Genomic DNA, 17,697 nt, shown 5'->3' with positions numbered 1-17,697 from the left:
ACGAGCTTGCAAAACATATAGGGGTGGACTGAATCTCAAAAGTACCTCTAGGTATGTTTCGATAACAAAAACATCGTTCTTGTCAGCTCCAAGGTGCACAGAGGTTTCTTTGCGCAGAGAACAACCAAAAATGGATGAAAAGAACAGCAGGGGATACCGTTGGTGGCGTCGTCTTCTCAAGAGGATCCCTGGATTTTTCTGCAAGAGGCCCGTTTACCGCTCACTGAAGATTGGCTGCAAAGTTCTGGCAACCCGCAGGACCTTGACGGTGGCTTGCACCATTGACTGCGGGATGGCGTTCCGGTCATCATCTTACACCAACTAACATTAACAGAGATGCGTGGGACTTTCTATGACCACTGTTAGTTACTGGATACATCGGTATCACTAGGTGTCTTCCGTTTGGCTTCAATTCAATGATGTTGTTGAAGACTGAGCAAGCAAACGGTCACTTGCTTCTCACCTATCGACCGACAGCTCTCAATGATAGCTACCGTATAATCTGGAGATTGAGGTTCGGGTAGACACTTTTTTCGCAGACATAAGCAGGGTGAATGGTGTTAAAAGGCAGTAAAGAAGCATGTACCTACATAGTTGACCGGGATCTTTAACCCTGCTTATGCCTGCGCAAAAAGTGCCCTCCCGCCCGAACCTCAATGACCAGAGAGCATACCGTATTTCCATAAGTCTCGCTTTCTGTTGCTCTTCCTTTTTTCAGCATACGCTTGACGTCGATACATCATCATCTGCCGCTCTCCACTTGCTTGGCCTTCGTCAACTGTTGCTGCAGTTCATTTGGCAACTTCAATCTTGTCGCTGCGTCTCCAGGTGAGCATGGTTAGAAATGTATGGCAATCATCGCCGATGCTGGACACTCTTCTGGTTCTTCCGTTTGTATGACCCAAGGATCCTTTCTACTTTCTCCTCCTAATGTATCTTGAAGTCAATCGGCTTGTTGTTCTGTTTCCGTTCACGAGCTCTGTTCATGGTTGATCTCCCAGTCATTTCGTCTTCGAAGGTGCGTAGTACCTAACTCCTGCTCTGGGCTCCAAAAATATTCTAGCCCTTGAAATCAGAGCGCGCCAGTCAATATCCATCTTGGCTGTTTCCTCCCAGTCCTCTAAAGGTATTCATTTCCAGGGGTTAGTCTCGGAGACTTGCTCTCCTTTGCTCGCCATCGTATGAAGAAGAGCCGAACTAACAACAAATTCAGCAGAGCTCAGCATCAACCCCTATGTCGACGTCAGTACCGAACACGCCTGCCATGGATCTCCATCCGATAGATCTCGGCAACGCCGGTCTCGATCTCGACACCCTCAAACTCACCGTCGAGCTTTACCTGCAAGATCTCCACGAGCTCCAGGCAGCAGCCAAAGGAAAAGGAAAACGCCGAGAGGGCGAGACGACAGATCTCGAGATGGCTATTGCGACCTATGAGGCAGAACTGGCTTCTGTCAACCAGCATCTCGCCGACCGCGCCATGTGCGCGAGCATCGCCGACGCCGTTCGCCAGGATGCCATCGCTATCTCCGAGGCCGTCCAGGCCGAGGAACAAGCAAGACAAGACCGCCAGATGGCCTGCTCGCTGGGTGGCGTTCCTACCTCTACCCAGCATGCAGCTAGGCCTTCGAGTCCCGCATTCTCCATCATCACGGAACCGTTTGAGAACGACTTCATTGATAAGCTGAGCGCCCTGTACATCTCTGATCCGGATGGAGAAGGCGCAGCCGAATCTTCTGCATGGGCCGCTAGCCGCCGTCCGCGCTCAACCACTCCAGGCCCCCCGAGACCAGATACTCCGGCCATGAGACAGTGTGTGATGTGTAGGGATGACTTTCGCTTTTATCGGATGGCTACCTTTCCATGCCAGCATCACATGTGCCAGGGCTGTTTAGTCGAACTCTTCACCCGCCTGTTGACAGATCAGACACTGTTTCCTCCTCGGTGCTGCCGTGAGCCGATCGCGTTGGACAAGGCTCGCTTCTTGCTTGGTCCAGAACTGGTCGGGAGGTTCTTGGCCAAGAAGATTGAGTACGAAACATCCAACCCGACTTACTGCTCCCAGCCTACTTGCTCTCAGTTCATACCGCCGCATGGTATCACCAATGATGTCGGCACTTGTGCCAAGTGCGGGGAGAAAACCTGCGTGGTCTGTAAAGGCCAAGCCCATGTCGGTACAGACTGCCCTGAAGATTCCATCACAAAGGAGGTGCTTCAGATGGCGGAGGAAGAAGGATGGAGGAGATGCTATTCCTGTAAAAGAATGGTGGAGTTGAACTATGGCTGCAACCACATTAGTAAGTTTATTTTCTTGCGGTATATCCCAGTGACAGGCTCCTAATATGTCGGGGGGGTTTTACGGCAAAATAACCAGCCGCACGGCCATAGCGATGTAGAGTTACCACGCGCGGTGTGCCTGGCGAGCCCAGTTGAACAGATGAAAAAGACTGACTGTGGTTTTGTAGCTTGTCCTTGTGGTGCCCACTTCTGCTATGCATGTGGCGACGTTTGGAAAACATGTCGTTGCGAATTGTATAGTGAGGAGGCTCTCATGGCTCAAGCCAACAGACACGTCAATCGAGATGCGGGAGCTGGGCGACTCCCAGAGCCAGTGAGGCAGCAACGAGTAGCGGCAGCTGCGCAGCACTTGCTCGAGAATCACGAGTGTGCTCACGCCAGATGGAAAGGGCGAGGAGGGAGGTTCCAATGCGAAGAATGTCACGACTGGCTACCTCAATTCATTTATGAATGCCAGCAGTGTCGCTTGCTTGCCTGCAGGAGATGTCGCTTCAACCGTCTTTGAGGTTCATGGTTTGATCTGGGGAAGAGAGGGAAACCCACTGGTTTCAGACCGCGGATGCATCTGAGACGACTTGGTGGCGGCCCTGTCAGTAATCGCAAGATCAAGTTTCGTTGACAGCGCCGTATCTAGGTACCCTGCTTCCGTCCATGTGTTAGTAATCTGTACAAAGAGTGGGTTTCATCTATTTGTCCCAGGATCCTACAGCCTGGTGACCAGCCTTTGGCAGTTGAGTCCTGTTCCAAACAACATCAAACACCAGACGATATGGAGTTAAGTAGGTATGCATCGAACAAGTTTCCTCGCCTTTACCTCTTTCCCAACCCTCTCTACTCTTTCCTTTGCCCTCTCTCAAACGAAACACCCACCCATCCCCAACTGGACCTCCCAGTCCTCTCCGTCAACGTAACCTACAGCCACGAGACCTACACTCCGCGCTTCGTCCCTTCGAAGGTGCCGAGCTCGACTACCAAAACAAAACCGACGTAACCCATCCATCCCTCTCAACTGGAGCTACACTAACTACCTACACTACACTGACCAGCACTCATTCCATGATCTTTTTGTCTAAAAACAAACTTCAAGGGGGCGTTTCTTCCAAGTTGCAACCGCTGGACAGTTGCCGACATAGGATAACTTGAAGGAAAGGGGAGATGAATCAATGGATTCCACCGTGGTGAGCATGTTAGTGTCAGGTAGTTTTCAGCGGAAAAAAAAAAAAAAAAAAAAAAAAAAAAAAAAAAAAAAAAAAAAAGAGTCCCTGATTTAGCTCCTCGTAGACTACCTACCTATTTCGTTTTCTCTTCTTTGTTTGCAGTTAGGTAAGGTACCTAGGGAACAACTTTTAAGCTTTCATCATTCATTCTTCACACAACTGAAATCCAAACAAACGGCTTCTACACTACTTGGTTCCTGCACAACCTCTTCTTGAAGATATTGTTGAAATGGCTTCTTACCGTTGCGCGCATACCTGACGGCGCCGCACAACAAGTTATATTGCCTGGCAAAGAAGACGAGTGCCGCGACAAAGACAGAAAATGCAAGAGAGGGTACACCCGGATGTAAATGCCAGCAAGAACGAAAAGATTTAATTTAGTTTCTTTATAGCTAAGTAAATAATAACGAATACGGCGCTAGCTAGCTGGTATTAAAACAGCTTTCTGCAAGCCTTGGTGTTTCCTACTACATCGATTACATTACACATTATCTTTTACTATCATCTCTTTGGTTCGTAGGGTGGTCGTTAACTCCTGGAGTCCCGAAGGGCCTGTCTGGTTCCAGCCCAGTTCCCTAGAGGTAGTCCCCCAATTTCCCCCCTCACTCACTCAACAACCTTCATCCCATCTTTCCCTCCCACCAAATCAATCCCAACCCCATCAACAACACACCTCCTCCCAACCCTCCTAAACTCCTCCCCCGGCCACCCCTGCACCGTGACCCCCTCTTTCACCGTCTCACCCCCCATAACCAACGTATGCTCCAGCAGACACGCATCCCTCTGCATCTCCGCCCCGCTCAACAACCTGCTCCCCGTCCTCAACACCGCCCCATCTCCGACCTTCAACCTATTCAAATCGAACTTACCTCTGGTATTGATATGCGCCACCAGACTCGCATCGTCCACCGTCACCCTGTCTCCCAACACAAGCAATTCCGGCTCGGTAAACACGAGCGAAGGTCGCCCATTGACAAACAAAGCGCAGTCTTTGCCAATCTTGGCGCCCAAAGCCCGGAAATACGCCACGGTGAAACACGTGCCGGTGAGCATCCCCAACACGCCCTGGCCCGCAAAGCAGGAGCGGCGGAGTTGCTCGATGGATAGCAGGAGTTGCCAGCGCTGGCAGTAAGGGGAAAGGTCCCAGGAGTGAGTGCCCGGTTGGCGGCGGCCGAGGAGGAGCCATTTGGCGGCGATGGTGATGAGGAGAGACAGGAAGGCGAGTAAGGTGTTGAAGACGGCGAAGACGGCGGTCAAGAGGCCGAAGAGGGCCATGGGTTGCGAGAGGATGGCGTGCGAGACGGGGTGGTCAGGGTGGCGGGCGCTGAAGACGTTGATGATTTGGATGGTGGAGATGGACGGGGCGGTCCAGTACAGGGCTGTAAAAAGGCGATTGAAGATGGAGTAGGCGGTGATGGTGAGTGGAGAGTAGACACGGTAAGGGGCGAGACCGAGGTAGAAGGCGCGGCCGAAGGGAGTGCTTTTCACTGCGGGGTCGCTGGCAGGGTCTTCAGCTTCGGTTTCGGAACCGGAATGGGTGAAGTCCCCGGGAATGTCAGAGACAGGGCGGGTGATGGGAATGCTAGGGGTTCTGTGACCTTCTTCGGGGTCGTTGGTCCCTTGGGTGTAGGGTACGCTTTCGATGGAAGGTTGTTCCTCCTGGGTCCGAGCAGGTTGTTGCGCTGCACGGGCGTTGCGTCGGGAGACTCGGCTCTTGTCACCACCTTTGGGGGCTGCGCCGGTTGAGAGACAGAGACAGTCGCCACCCTTGGAACCAACGTATACTCCGTTGGCGACATACTCCTTGTTTCGGCGGGTGAGTGCACCTGATCCAAGCACCGTGTCTTCGCCGACAGTCACACCAGGGAGACAAACCACACGATCAGCAATCATAGCGCGGTCACCAATCTTGATGGGCTCGGAGCCGAGACCATCAGAGGTAACAAGATACGAGCGAGATCCAAAGACGACATCGTTGCCAACCTCGAGAAGATGGTAGTCCGTGATGCCGGGTCCAGTGCCAGGCCAGTAAACACGCTTACCAATCTTGGCCCCAAGCATCCGAAGGACAACAGAAGTCATTTCATAATGCTGACCAAACAAGCCAGTCAACTTCTTCAGCGACCTGTTCGGGTAGATTGTCCTCATCAAATCCAGTCTCCAGCGTTCGATCTGTCCGCGACCCTTAGCGCTGCTGGGCTTCAGCTTGCCAAACATCAAATCCAACAGCGTCTTGATGATCATCACAGCGGCAAACTCGAAAAACGGACCGAACATCACGCCCAAGCCCACAGCCAGATAGTGATAACCGATTCGGTCGTTGCTGGCCCACCAGGTGATGATGTCCGGCAGTGGAGCAACGGCCCGCGGGGGTCTGCCCTCAACCAACCCAACCATACCAAGCAGCCACGGGCCACCGGCAACCAAGCTGACAAGACCGTACAGCGGCATGGTCAAAAACAGAGTCAAGGCCCAGTGCGGCCGCGGAGCGCGGTGGACGGATAGATCGCGGTTGGCCTCCGTGGCATCGTTCAACTCCCAGCTGCACGAGTTGGGACCGATGCAAGCACCGTCAGGGACCTGAGTGCCGGGAGCCACGTTGGCGGCAAGACCGACGAAGGCGTTAGCACCGATGGTGATCTTGCCTAGGTACATGGACGTATTGGCTTCAGCGCCGAATGGGCGGACGATGCACTTGTCGAGAAAGGCGTTGGGGCCGATGGTCAAGAGATCGTATTCACCCAGTTGACAATCATTTAGTTCGACACCGCTACCGATTTTGGCACCCAGAAGACGGTAGTACCAAACGATGGTGTAGTTGTGATGCCTGTGAAACAAGATATGATAAGAGGTTGTTCGGGAATAGCGGTGATGAAATATTCATTGGCGAAGGCTTTGTTTACATCGGAGAAAGGGGGGAGAATCTTGGCAAAACTTACCTAAAAATGCCCTGTCCAGTCAAAGCAATCACCTTCTGCGTCAACCACCACCTAGTATGATACCATCCCCACATTGGATATACTCCTTCCTTGTATCGGCCCATGATCAACCACTTGGCCAGAATGCCAAAGATGGGCCGCACAACCGACATGACCACCCGCGCAAAGAGCAGTGTTGTAACGATGTTGACCAATCGGCCAAAAGGCCATCTGCTCGTCGACCACCGCTCCATGTGTGCCAATGTCAGCAAGAAGATAGCCCAGTGCGCCCCGCGCCTAAGGGGGTACAGAATCGCCATGGGCACCAGTTGCAGCATCATCAGGAATGGGTTCGTGGAGCTGTGGGTCTTGATGGGCGTCGGCAGTCCTTCACATCTGGCCTGCTGCTCCGCGTCAGAGTCGCATAGGGTGGTGTCACTGTAGGAGGTATATGCCGAGGAGCTGGGCCGGGAAGCGAGCTTCTCGTCGATGAATGCCGATAAGGCGTCAACGGAGCCGCCGCGAAAGACGAGGTCAATGGGTAGTGAGAGACCGAACTCGGAACGGAGAGCAGACAAAAGCCTACCGGCCCGAAGGGAGTCACCCCCTAGGTCAAAGAAGTCGGCGTCGGCAGTGATTTCATGGACCGAGAGGCCGAGAATGGGGGCCATGATGCGGGTTACCTGTGAAGCCGTGTTGCCCGAGGCCGAGGAGTCACCGGTTCCTGGACGGTTGTTCTGTTCGTAAAGAAGGGACTCGAGAGCTTCATGGGTGGGCATGGTGCCGAGTTTTGCCGGTAGAGGAGATTGCAGGATGTGGAAACGGTGTGGGACAAGATAGCCGGGTACCAGAGAGGGCAGCTTGGACTTGAGCGAGTCAATGACCTTGTACAGCTCGCTGACATCGGAAATCTCCTCCTTAGGGGCCATGTAAACTTCAAAGCCGCCGGATTGAGGGTTTTGATGAACGCGATGGACGATTTCCGGGGGCAAAAGAGCGGTTATGCTGCGATAAATGGTCGTTTCATCGATGCTACAAAGAAGCGAGGAGATGCTAACTGACAGGGGCGTGTTGGGAGGTGGGCAGGTAGCTTCGTAGTGGACATCGCAGTAGCGAGAAGCATCTGTCAGCTCGGGAAGGCCCAGGCGGTCCGCCAACTTGATGCGCAGTACCTTGTTGTTGCTCTTGGGCACGTCCTCCATGTAGACAATGAGGCTAGGCCACTTTGCCTGTTGCAACGACTTCTTCAGGGCTTGATGGAGTTGCCTGGTATCAGTACGCTGAGCGCCAGGAGGCGTGACTAGCACAACACCAACGACTTCTTGGAGGACATCGTGACGGACAGAGAAACAAAGGGCTTGCGAGACCCGGTTGAAGATCGGTGACTCGGGGTCCTGTGCGGCAGCAATGATGGCGTTTTCAACCTCAAAGGGTGAGATAATCTCGCCACCGCGGTTGATGACCTCCTTGCTGCGACCAGTGATGAAAAGGTAGCCGTCCGAGGAGAGGCGACCAAGATCACCGGTATCAAACCACCCATCTGGAGTGAAGGTGCTGCTGTCGTACTGGCCCTCTGCAGTGAGATAGCCGGGGAAGACGGGCTCACCACGGACACAGATACGACCCACGGTTTCGGAAGGTTGATGGATGTTGTTCCAGTCGAGAATGGCAAGTTCAGGGCCGACGGCGATACCGGAAGTGCCGGGCTTGTCCAGTTTGTAATTTGTTGGCGGGGTTGAGATAGGCATGCATCTGTCTTGGGTCAGTGAAAGTCCAGACAAGCACAAACGAGGTACTCACTCAGTCATTCCATAACTCGGCAGCACAATTGCCCCATCAAAAGTTTCTTTTAGCTTAACAGCCAAGGCAGGTAGCAGTCCACCAGCGGCATTACACACCAATCGGACTCTGCTCTTAGCAAGCGCTTCGGGTCGGTCCTCCGCTTGATCTAGAATCATCTGATGCATTGACGGCGAAGCATAGTACCATGTTGCCCCATGGTCCTGCACAACATCCCAGAAGAGGGTCGGATCAAAGGCCGAACAGCAGATGACGGACCCACCCGAGAATATGGGCGAGAAGATGTTTCTAATCAAGCCGCCAATGTGAAACAAGGGCATCATGTTGAGACAGACATCATCTGGCGTCAACCCCCACGAATCGGTGACAAAGGCTACGCCAGCAACAATGTTCTGGATGGTAATTGGAACAAGCTTCTTGGTACCTGAAGTACCGCTGGTGAACAAGATGATGGCTACGTCGTCTGTCCCGTTTGGCGCTGGCTGGGAGCAGCCTGCTGCTTGGGGCGTGACTAGCTGTCCGGTCAAGTCTCTGATGGAAATTCGTGTAGGCTGGCCACGCTGAGCGAGGTCACTTTCAACCAGCAACACTGTCAGTCCTTCCAGGGCCGTCCATGATGAAGGGCCCGTAAGTCCCAACCGCTCCGCATCCTTTGTGAGGGTCAATATGACTGAAGCACCCGTCTGCCGTACATCAGCACGAAACTGTTCAGCCCCAACGGCCTTATCGCAGTTGACTGGTGAAGCAATGCATGTGTTTGCTACGGCTAGACAAACTGCAGCGAGGAGAGGGCCATTGGGGAGAGCGATACAAACAATGGGCTTGGTCAGTTTACCCCTTTGTTGCACACCAAGAGCCTTGCTAGGGAGAGCGAAGTTGTTGGCAAAGTCCCGGAGGGAGCCATGGGTGAGGACTGTGCTTAGGTCGGGCGTACTGAGAGCCGGCTTGGAGCTGGGTTGGATAAAGGCGGATAGGCTGGTGTAGGAAACTCTGAAAGAATCGAGAACTTGTTGTTGCTGGGAGCAGTCAAGCCCGGACGCCGTCTTTGACCGAAGCTGGCTTGTGGCTTGTGCGTAAGAGAGAAGGGTGTTGTATGGAGACGCCATGATAATGTGTGGTGATTAGTGACTGGTATTCACCTTGGTAGTCGTTGTCTCGTCTGCCAAGATCTGATATTAAGCAGCCCGTCCGTCCTGCGGATACTGTTTGATGGCTCGCCAACCGGATACAGGATGTTCATGGTGAGTTCTTGATGAATACTGTAGAGCAGCGGTGAAGAAGATATCAACAAGTGGACTGATGATCAATGAGACTGTTTGGCGAAAGGAGTGATGTTAGACAACTCTAACAAGTTTTGGAGTAATCTGGACTATGAACACGAGATATCGAGATCGACAGTGCCAGCGGAAAAGTGATGACGGAGTAGATATACCCAAGCTTGCGGGAGAGAACGTTTTCTTTCGCGCCTTTTTCTTTCATTTATTATTTTTTTTTATTTTTTTTTCGATTTTGTATTCTTCTTTCTTTCTTTCATATTCCACCGTGGTCCAGTGACTGTACAAACTCCATAACCCCGGGGACGATTGTCTAATCTTGGCGAATAAGCTTGTCTTCGTTCCAATACGGCGGATGAACCCGACAAGAATGGACCTACTATGGTGAGATGGGTAAGTTTAACCCGTGGATCAGGTCGTCGAACACACAGTGCTCACGAAGCTTTGGCTATGGTGGTCCGTGCAAGATACCTGACAAGGGGGTTTTACTTTTGCTCGCAACCGCAGTAAGAACCGCTCATCACTTATTTTGGTTTTGGCTCTTGGATGACGTTATGCCCGGGTGTTGGTGCTTGGCGAAGGGGATCTGTTTACGCTTGTGGGAGAACTGCGTATCATAGCATGCTCACCATCATCGACTCGGGACTGAGCGATCGAGGTACATCCTCAGGAGGGTTCGTGATGGGATTCGGCTAAAGCCGTTCTTGGCAGTGTTGATCGTCTTCGGCTGTGCGTTTCAAGCTTTTTTGGAGTGTCGTGACTGGCATGGAGAAGAGTACCCAGACCCATCTGAAACCGGAGATGGCAGCGGCGTTGGTCCATAAGAGCCGATATCAAACATTGTAGGAAACCCGAAGAAGGACCGTGTGAGCTTTGAGTGTTTTGCGTTTGTGGGGCTGTCGTGAACAAGACACTTGGGGCAAAGCTCGCTCTCTCTCATGAACATTGTTTGTTTTCCAACCCATCAGCTCGCAGTTCTGCTCAGAGCATGAGTTACCTCATTCCAGCGAGCATCCGATCAATAGAGGAAAAAGGGTGATTTTTTGCCCTTCCCAAAATAGGTTACGAAGAGCCAGCCCCCTTAGTTGATCATGAGAAGATCCAAGATCTTGAAGATGCCCAGAGAGCATTCAAAAGAAGATGTCACCGGCTGAGGTAGAACCCTGTCGAATATTGGCAGGGTCGTCCATAGAAGCTGCACCTGTCAACCGGTAGTTGGACAGTGTCCAAACTGTTGATCTGCAAAAACGGGCTTGGCCGAATCATCGCCAAACCGTTCCTGCATGTGGACGAGCCAAGCCGCGAAGGGATGAATGACGTTTCAAGACCCTAAGATTCCAAATTGGGAGTTTGAGAATAAGGGACTCGCTCACTTGAGCGACACCATGGCGAGGCTGGCGGTCTTGGCCTTTGAAGCATAAGCCATTCAAGCTTGTCAGCCTTTTCGATTTCCCAGCCTTTGCTCATTTGGGCCGAATGGGTGGTTTTTGATGGACTGTAGGCTGCGGCATGCCTTTCCTGGAGACTAATGCCTCCCGCTCAGACTTGGACCAGCTCTCTTATTAGTGTGTTTGAGAGGGAAAACGAGCTAGGGAATACGTATTGGGAGAGTTCAAGTGGAGATCAGCCTGACTGACAAGGGTAGAAATGATCTGAACCGGGCAACGAGACAAGTAAGAACAAACGCTGGCCGCGAGACACCAGTGAGGGAGCATCAGGAGGAGATAAGGCGGGCTAATGAGGATGAAAACGAGAGATCAGGTATCTTTGAGGAATACAGTGAAGCAAAGAGCGTGGTTGAGTTGTCATTGGGAAGGGAAATGGTGCTTCCATACGAGCAAAGGCTGACTCTGGACGCGCCGCATCGTACACTAGAGTGAATCTCGGGGCTTGTCGGCTCTATTGCGTGAGAGGAGGTCCACTTACTCGGGCCGGGCCGGGAAATTCACCACCAATATGTGGCCCCTTCTTCCGGCTGATATCCGCGGATGCCCGAACACACAAGGAAGCCTTGATTCCCAAGGCAAGGTCGGGCCCCTCTGCATAAGAGAGGAAAGTGATGACTAGCCCAACAGCTCCACCGGTGTTGAGAGTTCCGGGACATGAGCTGCTAACTCCTAGTTGGATTTTCCGCTCAAAGTAGTCTGCGGGCGAGCAGTCCAAAGCAATGGTTGCTGCTCTCCAAATTCTGTGGGGGCCGTAGGTGTCGAGACACGTGAAGTTCCCAGGACTGGTGACGCGACACTGACTTTTTCCTCCCCTCTTTGAAATGTTGGTCATGTCAAAAGTTGGTTCCCGAGTTTCCTTTGTGTGGTGGATGAAGAGTTCTGGTAGACGAGCTTCTCAATGAGCCATTGAGGATCTCTCTTGGGGCTTGCCAGTCATCAAGACATGGATGCTTGGATCGAGGCCAATCTTCCTGGCAGCGGAGACATTGGTTGCAAAGTTGACGGTCAAGAAGCCCATGTCGCCTTGTGATCACAGAACATTTTGGGTTGTAGACACACCAGCGTGGACTGGTAAAAGATGTGCCTGATTGTGGACGACGGAGGATGTCGAGAGAAGAATTTCAAGTGGAAGTCTCGAAAAATGTGATTCGAGCCAGAAGCTCCAAGGAAGGTACGGATGAGAAACCGGGCCGACAGCATATTTTGACAGCTGGTGTCAAGACTATAGGCTCACTCTAACGGCCCGTCAGCATCAGCCTTTATCAACGGCTTATCGCGTACCTACCTCCCGTCTACACTGGCAGGTGGAGGTATCCCGCCACATCCCTGGCAGCTGGCTGAGAGCTGTACCTCTAGGCAGCTGTTCCTCGGCACCTCACTGAATGGGGGACCTGATGCAGGTCATTCCTCCCCCGCGGCGCCATCTTTTGCCCATTTTCTGTTTCTTTACTGATTGTAGGTAGCCTCTCGGGCTCTGCAGTTCAATTGATTCCAAAATGCCCGCGACGCCGTCAACATCGCGATCGGGTCGCCACTCGCAAAGTTCAATAGTCAGTGATGTGAGCGCTGTAAATGTGGTGGTGGTGGGGCCACCCGAAATCGCAAACACCAACACCACGGGCATCACGACCAAAACCAAAGTCAAGGCCACCGTTCTGTACGAAGACGACGCCGGCGCCGATGGACTCGAGCCACTGGTCGATCTCACACAAGCCATTCCATTGCACTCGAAAAAGACGGACCGGAAGCAAAAGAGACGCGACAAGAAAGAAGCGAAACGGGCCTCGACGGTGCCGCCCCGAGGCATGCTCGACCTCCCCTACGAGCTCCTCTACTCCATCATCACCCTCGTCGAACCCAGAGAGCTGTTTGTCCTCTGCCGCGTTAACAAGTCGCTTCGGAACTTCATCCTGTCCCAAGAACACCTCCTCACGCGCGACATCATAGCATGGCGCTATCCCGCCCTCTCCAAATGCTTCCGTCTTCCTGTCCTGGCCCAGGATCTCGACGAAAACGCCCGTCGCGCGCTCAACGAAGCCTATGGCGATGCGCTTAGCCCTAGACGAGTCAATGCCAACTATAAACATGTCCAGTCTCCTGACCCGTCCCTTGTCTGCTTCTGCTACACCTGTCGTCTTCGCTGGATTTTCCTTTGCATCATTGTCGACTTCGCCCACTGGCAGCATCATCTGGACAACGGACTACCCATTCCCACTATCCCTCGTGGTGCCGACCCAGACTGGAACAAGAAACTGGTCGCCGAGCACGCCCAGGTGGTTGTCAAGGCCCTTCACAGCCAGCTGTGGTACGTGAGGCTGCTGCAAGCACATCTAAGCTCCATCACCCGCTCCATTCGCCGAAACACTGCCAACCAAGGCAACAGACGATCTCGCTTTCGCATGACGCCCTCGGACGTCGCCAGCGGCACCGACGCCTTTCTCGACCGGAGCGGCCCTCCCACAGTCGACTTTCCCTACAACCGCGACAGCTATGACATGCTCGAGGCATTCATGCCATCACGAAGTTGGATCAAGGATGACGGGAAATGGGTCTACGTTCCTGCTGATCAGCACGAACGAGAACTTCGCCTGCTTGAGCGTCAGAGACAGGAGGCGCCGTCATCGACTGCCGTGTCCCAAACGCCGCCTGCCGCACTTGTGCCGAGATCCATGATCTTTTAATTGTTATCTTTGACGTTAGTCTCCGATAGCATCGGACATAAGGTCGTCCAACGTCCGGTAGTCCCGAAATAAGATGCTGATTGAACACAGTCTTGGCTTTGCGATCCCAAGCCGGCCAGGGTACCCTAGGTAGGTATCGAGATGATCGATGTCTCTCTTGATCTCAGGGACTCAGACCAGCTCGGAGCATCTTAAGGGGCGTCAGATGGACCCACAGATGCGGCACGGGCGACCAAAGTGTCAAAGACCCCCCTGTTCCGCCGCGTTTTCATTATTAATACAGGTTGTTTTTAGCAGGGCTTCTAGCAGACCCTAGAAGAACAGACCCGTTGCATCGCAGGCTCACCCATGCGTCGCGTGGCCGCCAGTGTCTCGGCAATTCAGACAAGTGCCGTTACCGCCCTCATCCTTGCACCCTCGACGACGTCACCTCATCGCGACTTTAGAATCTGGCGGGCAGTTTGAGTTTTTAACGACACGGACAACAGCAATCGATGTTTCTGTACCCCTCAGCGCCACGTGCTGTAATGTTGCGGTTGCATCTGGAAAAAAAGCCATTTCATCAGATACTGTACGTAGGTATCTGCGATTCCTCAGCATCCGCGCTGTCCGGTGCAGAATGGCAGATCTTGACTTGCGATTCAGAGATCCGAGTTTCCGGAGACGAGACCTTATCCTTATCCCGTAGCACCATTGGCCACTGGCTGGCTGTGATAAGAAAGGGTCAAGAGTAAGACAGAGGGGTGAGGACGAAAATCGGAGGTTCGGGTTTCAGGCAGAGCCGCCTATCTCAAGGAAAAAAGATGCCGACCGCGGAATTATCTATCAAGACTGAAACAGCCTATCGCATGGAAAAGTTTCAAAACTTGTCAACACCGACAACAACAACCTCTTTACCGCTGTTTGCCTCGGTACTCTAGCGTTTCTGCTGCTTATCAAGCACGACGAAGCATGGAACAAGCGACACTCTGCCCAGGGTGGATCCCTGGAATCCCCTGCTTTCCGAGAGCTTCCCGCAACTGTGGGCCCCGACAAAAACTTCCAGCCCAAAGTTCGATGAGGCAAAATCATGGATGCTGAGTGAAGATGAATCCATGCCGGTCCCGGCGGTGGATCTGAAGCCGGTTCCACGATCCAAGTCATATAAAGATGTGAAGGGCCCCGAGGACTCTGGGCCATCTTTTGGAACCGCATCTTCATTCCGGTAACAAACAACCTTTATCCATCTCTCTCTCTCTCTCTCAACCACAGCAGTTACAGCAACACCCAACACAATGTCTGGCACCGATTACAAGTTCGAAGGCTGGCTCGGCTTTGACAAGAGCTCTGCCCATGGCAACATGCAGTGGGGCGAGTTCGAGCCCAAGCCCTGGGAGGAGACCGATATTGATATCAAGATCGAGTGCTGCGGCGTCTGCGGTTCCGACATTCACACCTTGAGGAGCGGTTGGGTATGTTTGCTGCTTTCAAATAATTGCTTGTCAAGTTCGTATTGCTAACAATCTTTTCTAGGGCCCTACCAACTACCCTTGCTGCGTCGGTCACGAGGTTGTCGGTACCGTCGTCCGTGCTGGTTCCAAGGTTGAGGGCGGCATCAAGGTCGGCGACCGTGTTGGTGTTGGTGCTCAGAGCGACGCCTGCCGCAACCGTACCGACAAGGAGTGCAAGATCTGCGCCGACGGCAACTACAACTACTGCCGCGTCCACCACGTTGGCACCTACAACGGTGTCTACATGAACGGCGGCAAGTCTTATGGCGGTTACGCTACCTACCAGCGTGTCCCCTCTTTCTTCGCCGTCAAGATTCCCGAGTCGATGCCCTCTTCTCACGCCGCCCCCATGCTTTGCGCCGGTGTCACCACCTACGCTCCCCTCAAGTTCCACGGTGTCGGCCCTGGCAAGCGCGTCGGTGTCATTGGTCTCGGTGGTCTCGGCCACTTTGGTGTGATGTGGGCCAAGGCCCTCGGCGCCGAGGAGGTCGTTGTCATCTCCCGCAGCTCCAGCAAGAAGGCGGATGCCATGGCCATGGGTGCTACCGGCTTCATCGCCACTGGTGAGGACCCCGAGTGGCTCAACAAGAACAGGTCAACTCTCGACATCATTCTCTGCACCGTCTCCTCCGCCGACATGCCTTTCAACGACTACCTCTGCCTCCTCGACCTCGATGGTGTCTTCATCCAGGTCGGCGCCCCTGACGATGATCTCCCCCGCATCAAGCAGATGGCCCTTATCTTCAACCGCATCAAGCTCACCGGTTCCCTCATCGGCTCGCCCGACGATATCCGCGAGATGTTCCAGCTCGCGGTTGACAAGAAGGTCCAGCCCTGGATCAGCGAGATCCCCATGAAGGAGGCCAACAAGGCCATTGTCGACTTTGAGGACGGCAAGCCCAGGTACCGTTTCGTCCTCAAGAACGAGGACTACACTCCTGTTCCTGCTCAGGCTTAGATTTAGATTTTCTTTGGTCTCGAACGGTCTATACCCATGTGTAATGAAAAAGCGGTTTTTTGGCTCTACTACCTAATTCTTTCTTGCTCGCTTGCGAAATTGGCATGTGATTTGTGATCCTTGTAGTTGTACGTGGGAAGCGGTTGCTGTCAGCGTCATCCCGTCCCCCCTGGGCCGGTACCTTGTTGTGTTACCCAATGCACGGCGGCATGCAACAATACGGTAACACCCGCGACCGTTACACAACGGACTGGACCTGCATGGCAGCGGTCGGCATCCATTTTCTCAAGTCGAATCCACGTTGCCTACAGCCCCTAGGGTCCGAACGAATTGATCTGTGATTACTTCCATTCATCCATCTGATTCAAGTTGCCAATTGGATTCAGTTGGCAGGCATCGCGCGGCGGATTTTGAAACCGAATCAGATGGAGGTACACAACGAACAACCCTGAATTCATGATTTTCCAAAGTACCTACCATCGTCATGCACTGATTTCAGTTTTTCCTCTGCAAGTGACCGACGTCTGTTATAAAATTTCCAGATCCATAGTATCGATGGCTAAACCGGGGACGGACGGAGACCTAGGAAAAGTACATTTTGGGCAGAAGAAACCAAAGATTGGAATGGACGGATGAAGGCGCGGCCGGAACTGTTATGAATGCCCCCCGCTGGATGGATGGATGGATGGATGGATGGATGGATGGATGTATACACTCGCTACGCTACTACAGTTCACCCCTGATTTACATGTTCGTTAGCGCGGGAGCTCACTACACTACTAGTATAGGTACGGATTTTGCTGCGCAACTCAACCACCATTCCACAATTTCCGTGGAAGAACTTGAATCTGGCTTGTTCCATCATTTTGTTTGTTTATATGTCTTTTTCACAGACCCTACAGTAATTCTATAATAGGAACCGTATCAAGGGCCTCCCCCACTACCACCACCCACCAACAACGGCCGCGCCGGCCGATGACCCGCACCGCACCCCGCCTAGGAGGAGGCACAGGTCGCTGATCACTTTTTTTTTTTTTCTTTTTTTTTTTTTTCCTTTTGTGGACTTTTCTTTCAAAGTTACCTAGGTTCCCTTCACTTCCCACAGTTCAGTCCCGCTGCCGGATCTAAGTTTGTCCAACGGTCGTACACTACATGGACGCAAAGATAATCCGCCCCTGTCCGGTCTGCGGAAGCATCCCCGGCCCCCCCTGACGGATTGGATCCCCCTGACGGATCAGCCGAGGTTCCCTGTCACTCCACCATCCCATAAGGAGGAACTTCCACTACCCACTATAGTCTGGGTACCCACTACATGGATATATACCTACGATTAGTATACTTCCTGCTCCTGATCCTTCCGACAGTCATTCATTCACTCGTTCGTTTGGACCCCTTGAATCGAGTTGATTCTTCCCTTCTTTCAGTTTTCTCCCAACTTAGTCCGGGGCTCGTTTTGGATTCGACTACCTACCATCACCCCCTTACAACTCCCCCCCCCCCCCTTCCCTCCTCCAACTATCGCAACTAATACACACCTACCATAGGTATCTTGTCCACGGGCACCTCCCTTCTGCTCCTCGCCACCAACCACTGCACTCTCTCCCGCCGGCCCC

At 52.9% G+C, this 17,697-nt stretch overlaps 4 protein-coding genes across 4 annotated transcripts; 3 read left to right on the top strand and 1 right to left on the bottom strand.

The window, feature by feature from the left end:
- Window positions 1-1,264: 1,264 nt before the first annotated feature.
- On the top strand, window positions 1,265-2,803 carry B0T23DRAFT_318018 (uncharacterized protein; the record flags this gene model as incomplete). The annotated part of the gene is made up of 3 exons (XM_062835046.1): window positions 1,265-2,110; window positions 2,263-2,297; window positions 2,539-2,803. 3 exons carry the CDS (start codon window positions 1,265-1,267, stop codon window positions 2,801-2,803), a joined length of 1,146 nt encoding a protein of 381 aa, XP_062692318.1.
- Window positions 2,804-3,947: 1,144 nt separating this feature from the next.
- B0T23DRAFT_397159 (uncharacterized protein) lies at window positions 3,948-9,339 on the bottom strand (the record flags this gene model as incomplete). The annotated part of the gene is made up of 4 exons (XM_062838279.1): window positions 3,948-3,979; window positions 4,385-6,342; window positions 6,455-8,185; window positions 8,234-9,339. 4 exons carry the CDS (start codon window positions 9,337-9,339, stop codon window positions 3,948-3,950), a joined length of 4,827 nt encoding a protein of 1,608 aa, XP_062692317.1.
- Window positions 9,340-12,323: 2,984 nt separating this feature from the next.
- B0T23DRAFT_177344 (uncharacterized protein) lies at window positions 12,324-14,057 on the top strand. Its single transcript, XM_062833019.1, has one exon. It carries the CDS (start codon window positions 12,452-12,454, stop codon window positions 13,634-13,636), a length of 1,185 nt encoding a protein of 394 aa, XP_062692316.1. The 5' UTR covers window positions 12,324-12,451; the 3' UTR covers window positions 13,637-14,057.
- Window positions 14,058-14,910: 853 nt separating this feature from the next.
- Window positions 14,911-16,084, top strand: B0T23DRAFT_319332 (chaperonin 10-like protein; the record flags this gene model as incomplete). The annotated part of the gene is made up of 2 exons (XM_062835119.1): window positions 14,911-15,087; window positions 15,149-16,084. The coding sequence occupies 2 exons, from the start codon at window positions 14,911-14,913 to the stop codon at window positions 16,082-16,084; spliced, it is 1,113 nt and encodes a 370-aa protein (XP_062692315.1).
- Between the last annotated feature and the right edge of the window lie 1,613 nt (window positions 16,085-17,697).

This window comes from Neurospora hispaniola (genome assembly GCF_033458365.1).
Source record: "Neurospora hispaniola strain FGSC 10403 chromosome Unknown B0T23scaffold_5, whole genome shotgun sequence".
Taxonomy (NCBI): Eukaryota; Fungi; Ascomycota; class Sordariomycetes; order Sordariales; family Sordariaceae; genus Neurospora; species Neurospora hispaniola.
Note: the sequence above shows the minus strand (reverse complement) of the source record. Positions and strands in the feature narration are given on the sequence as shown.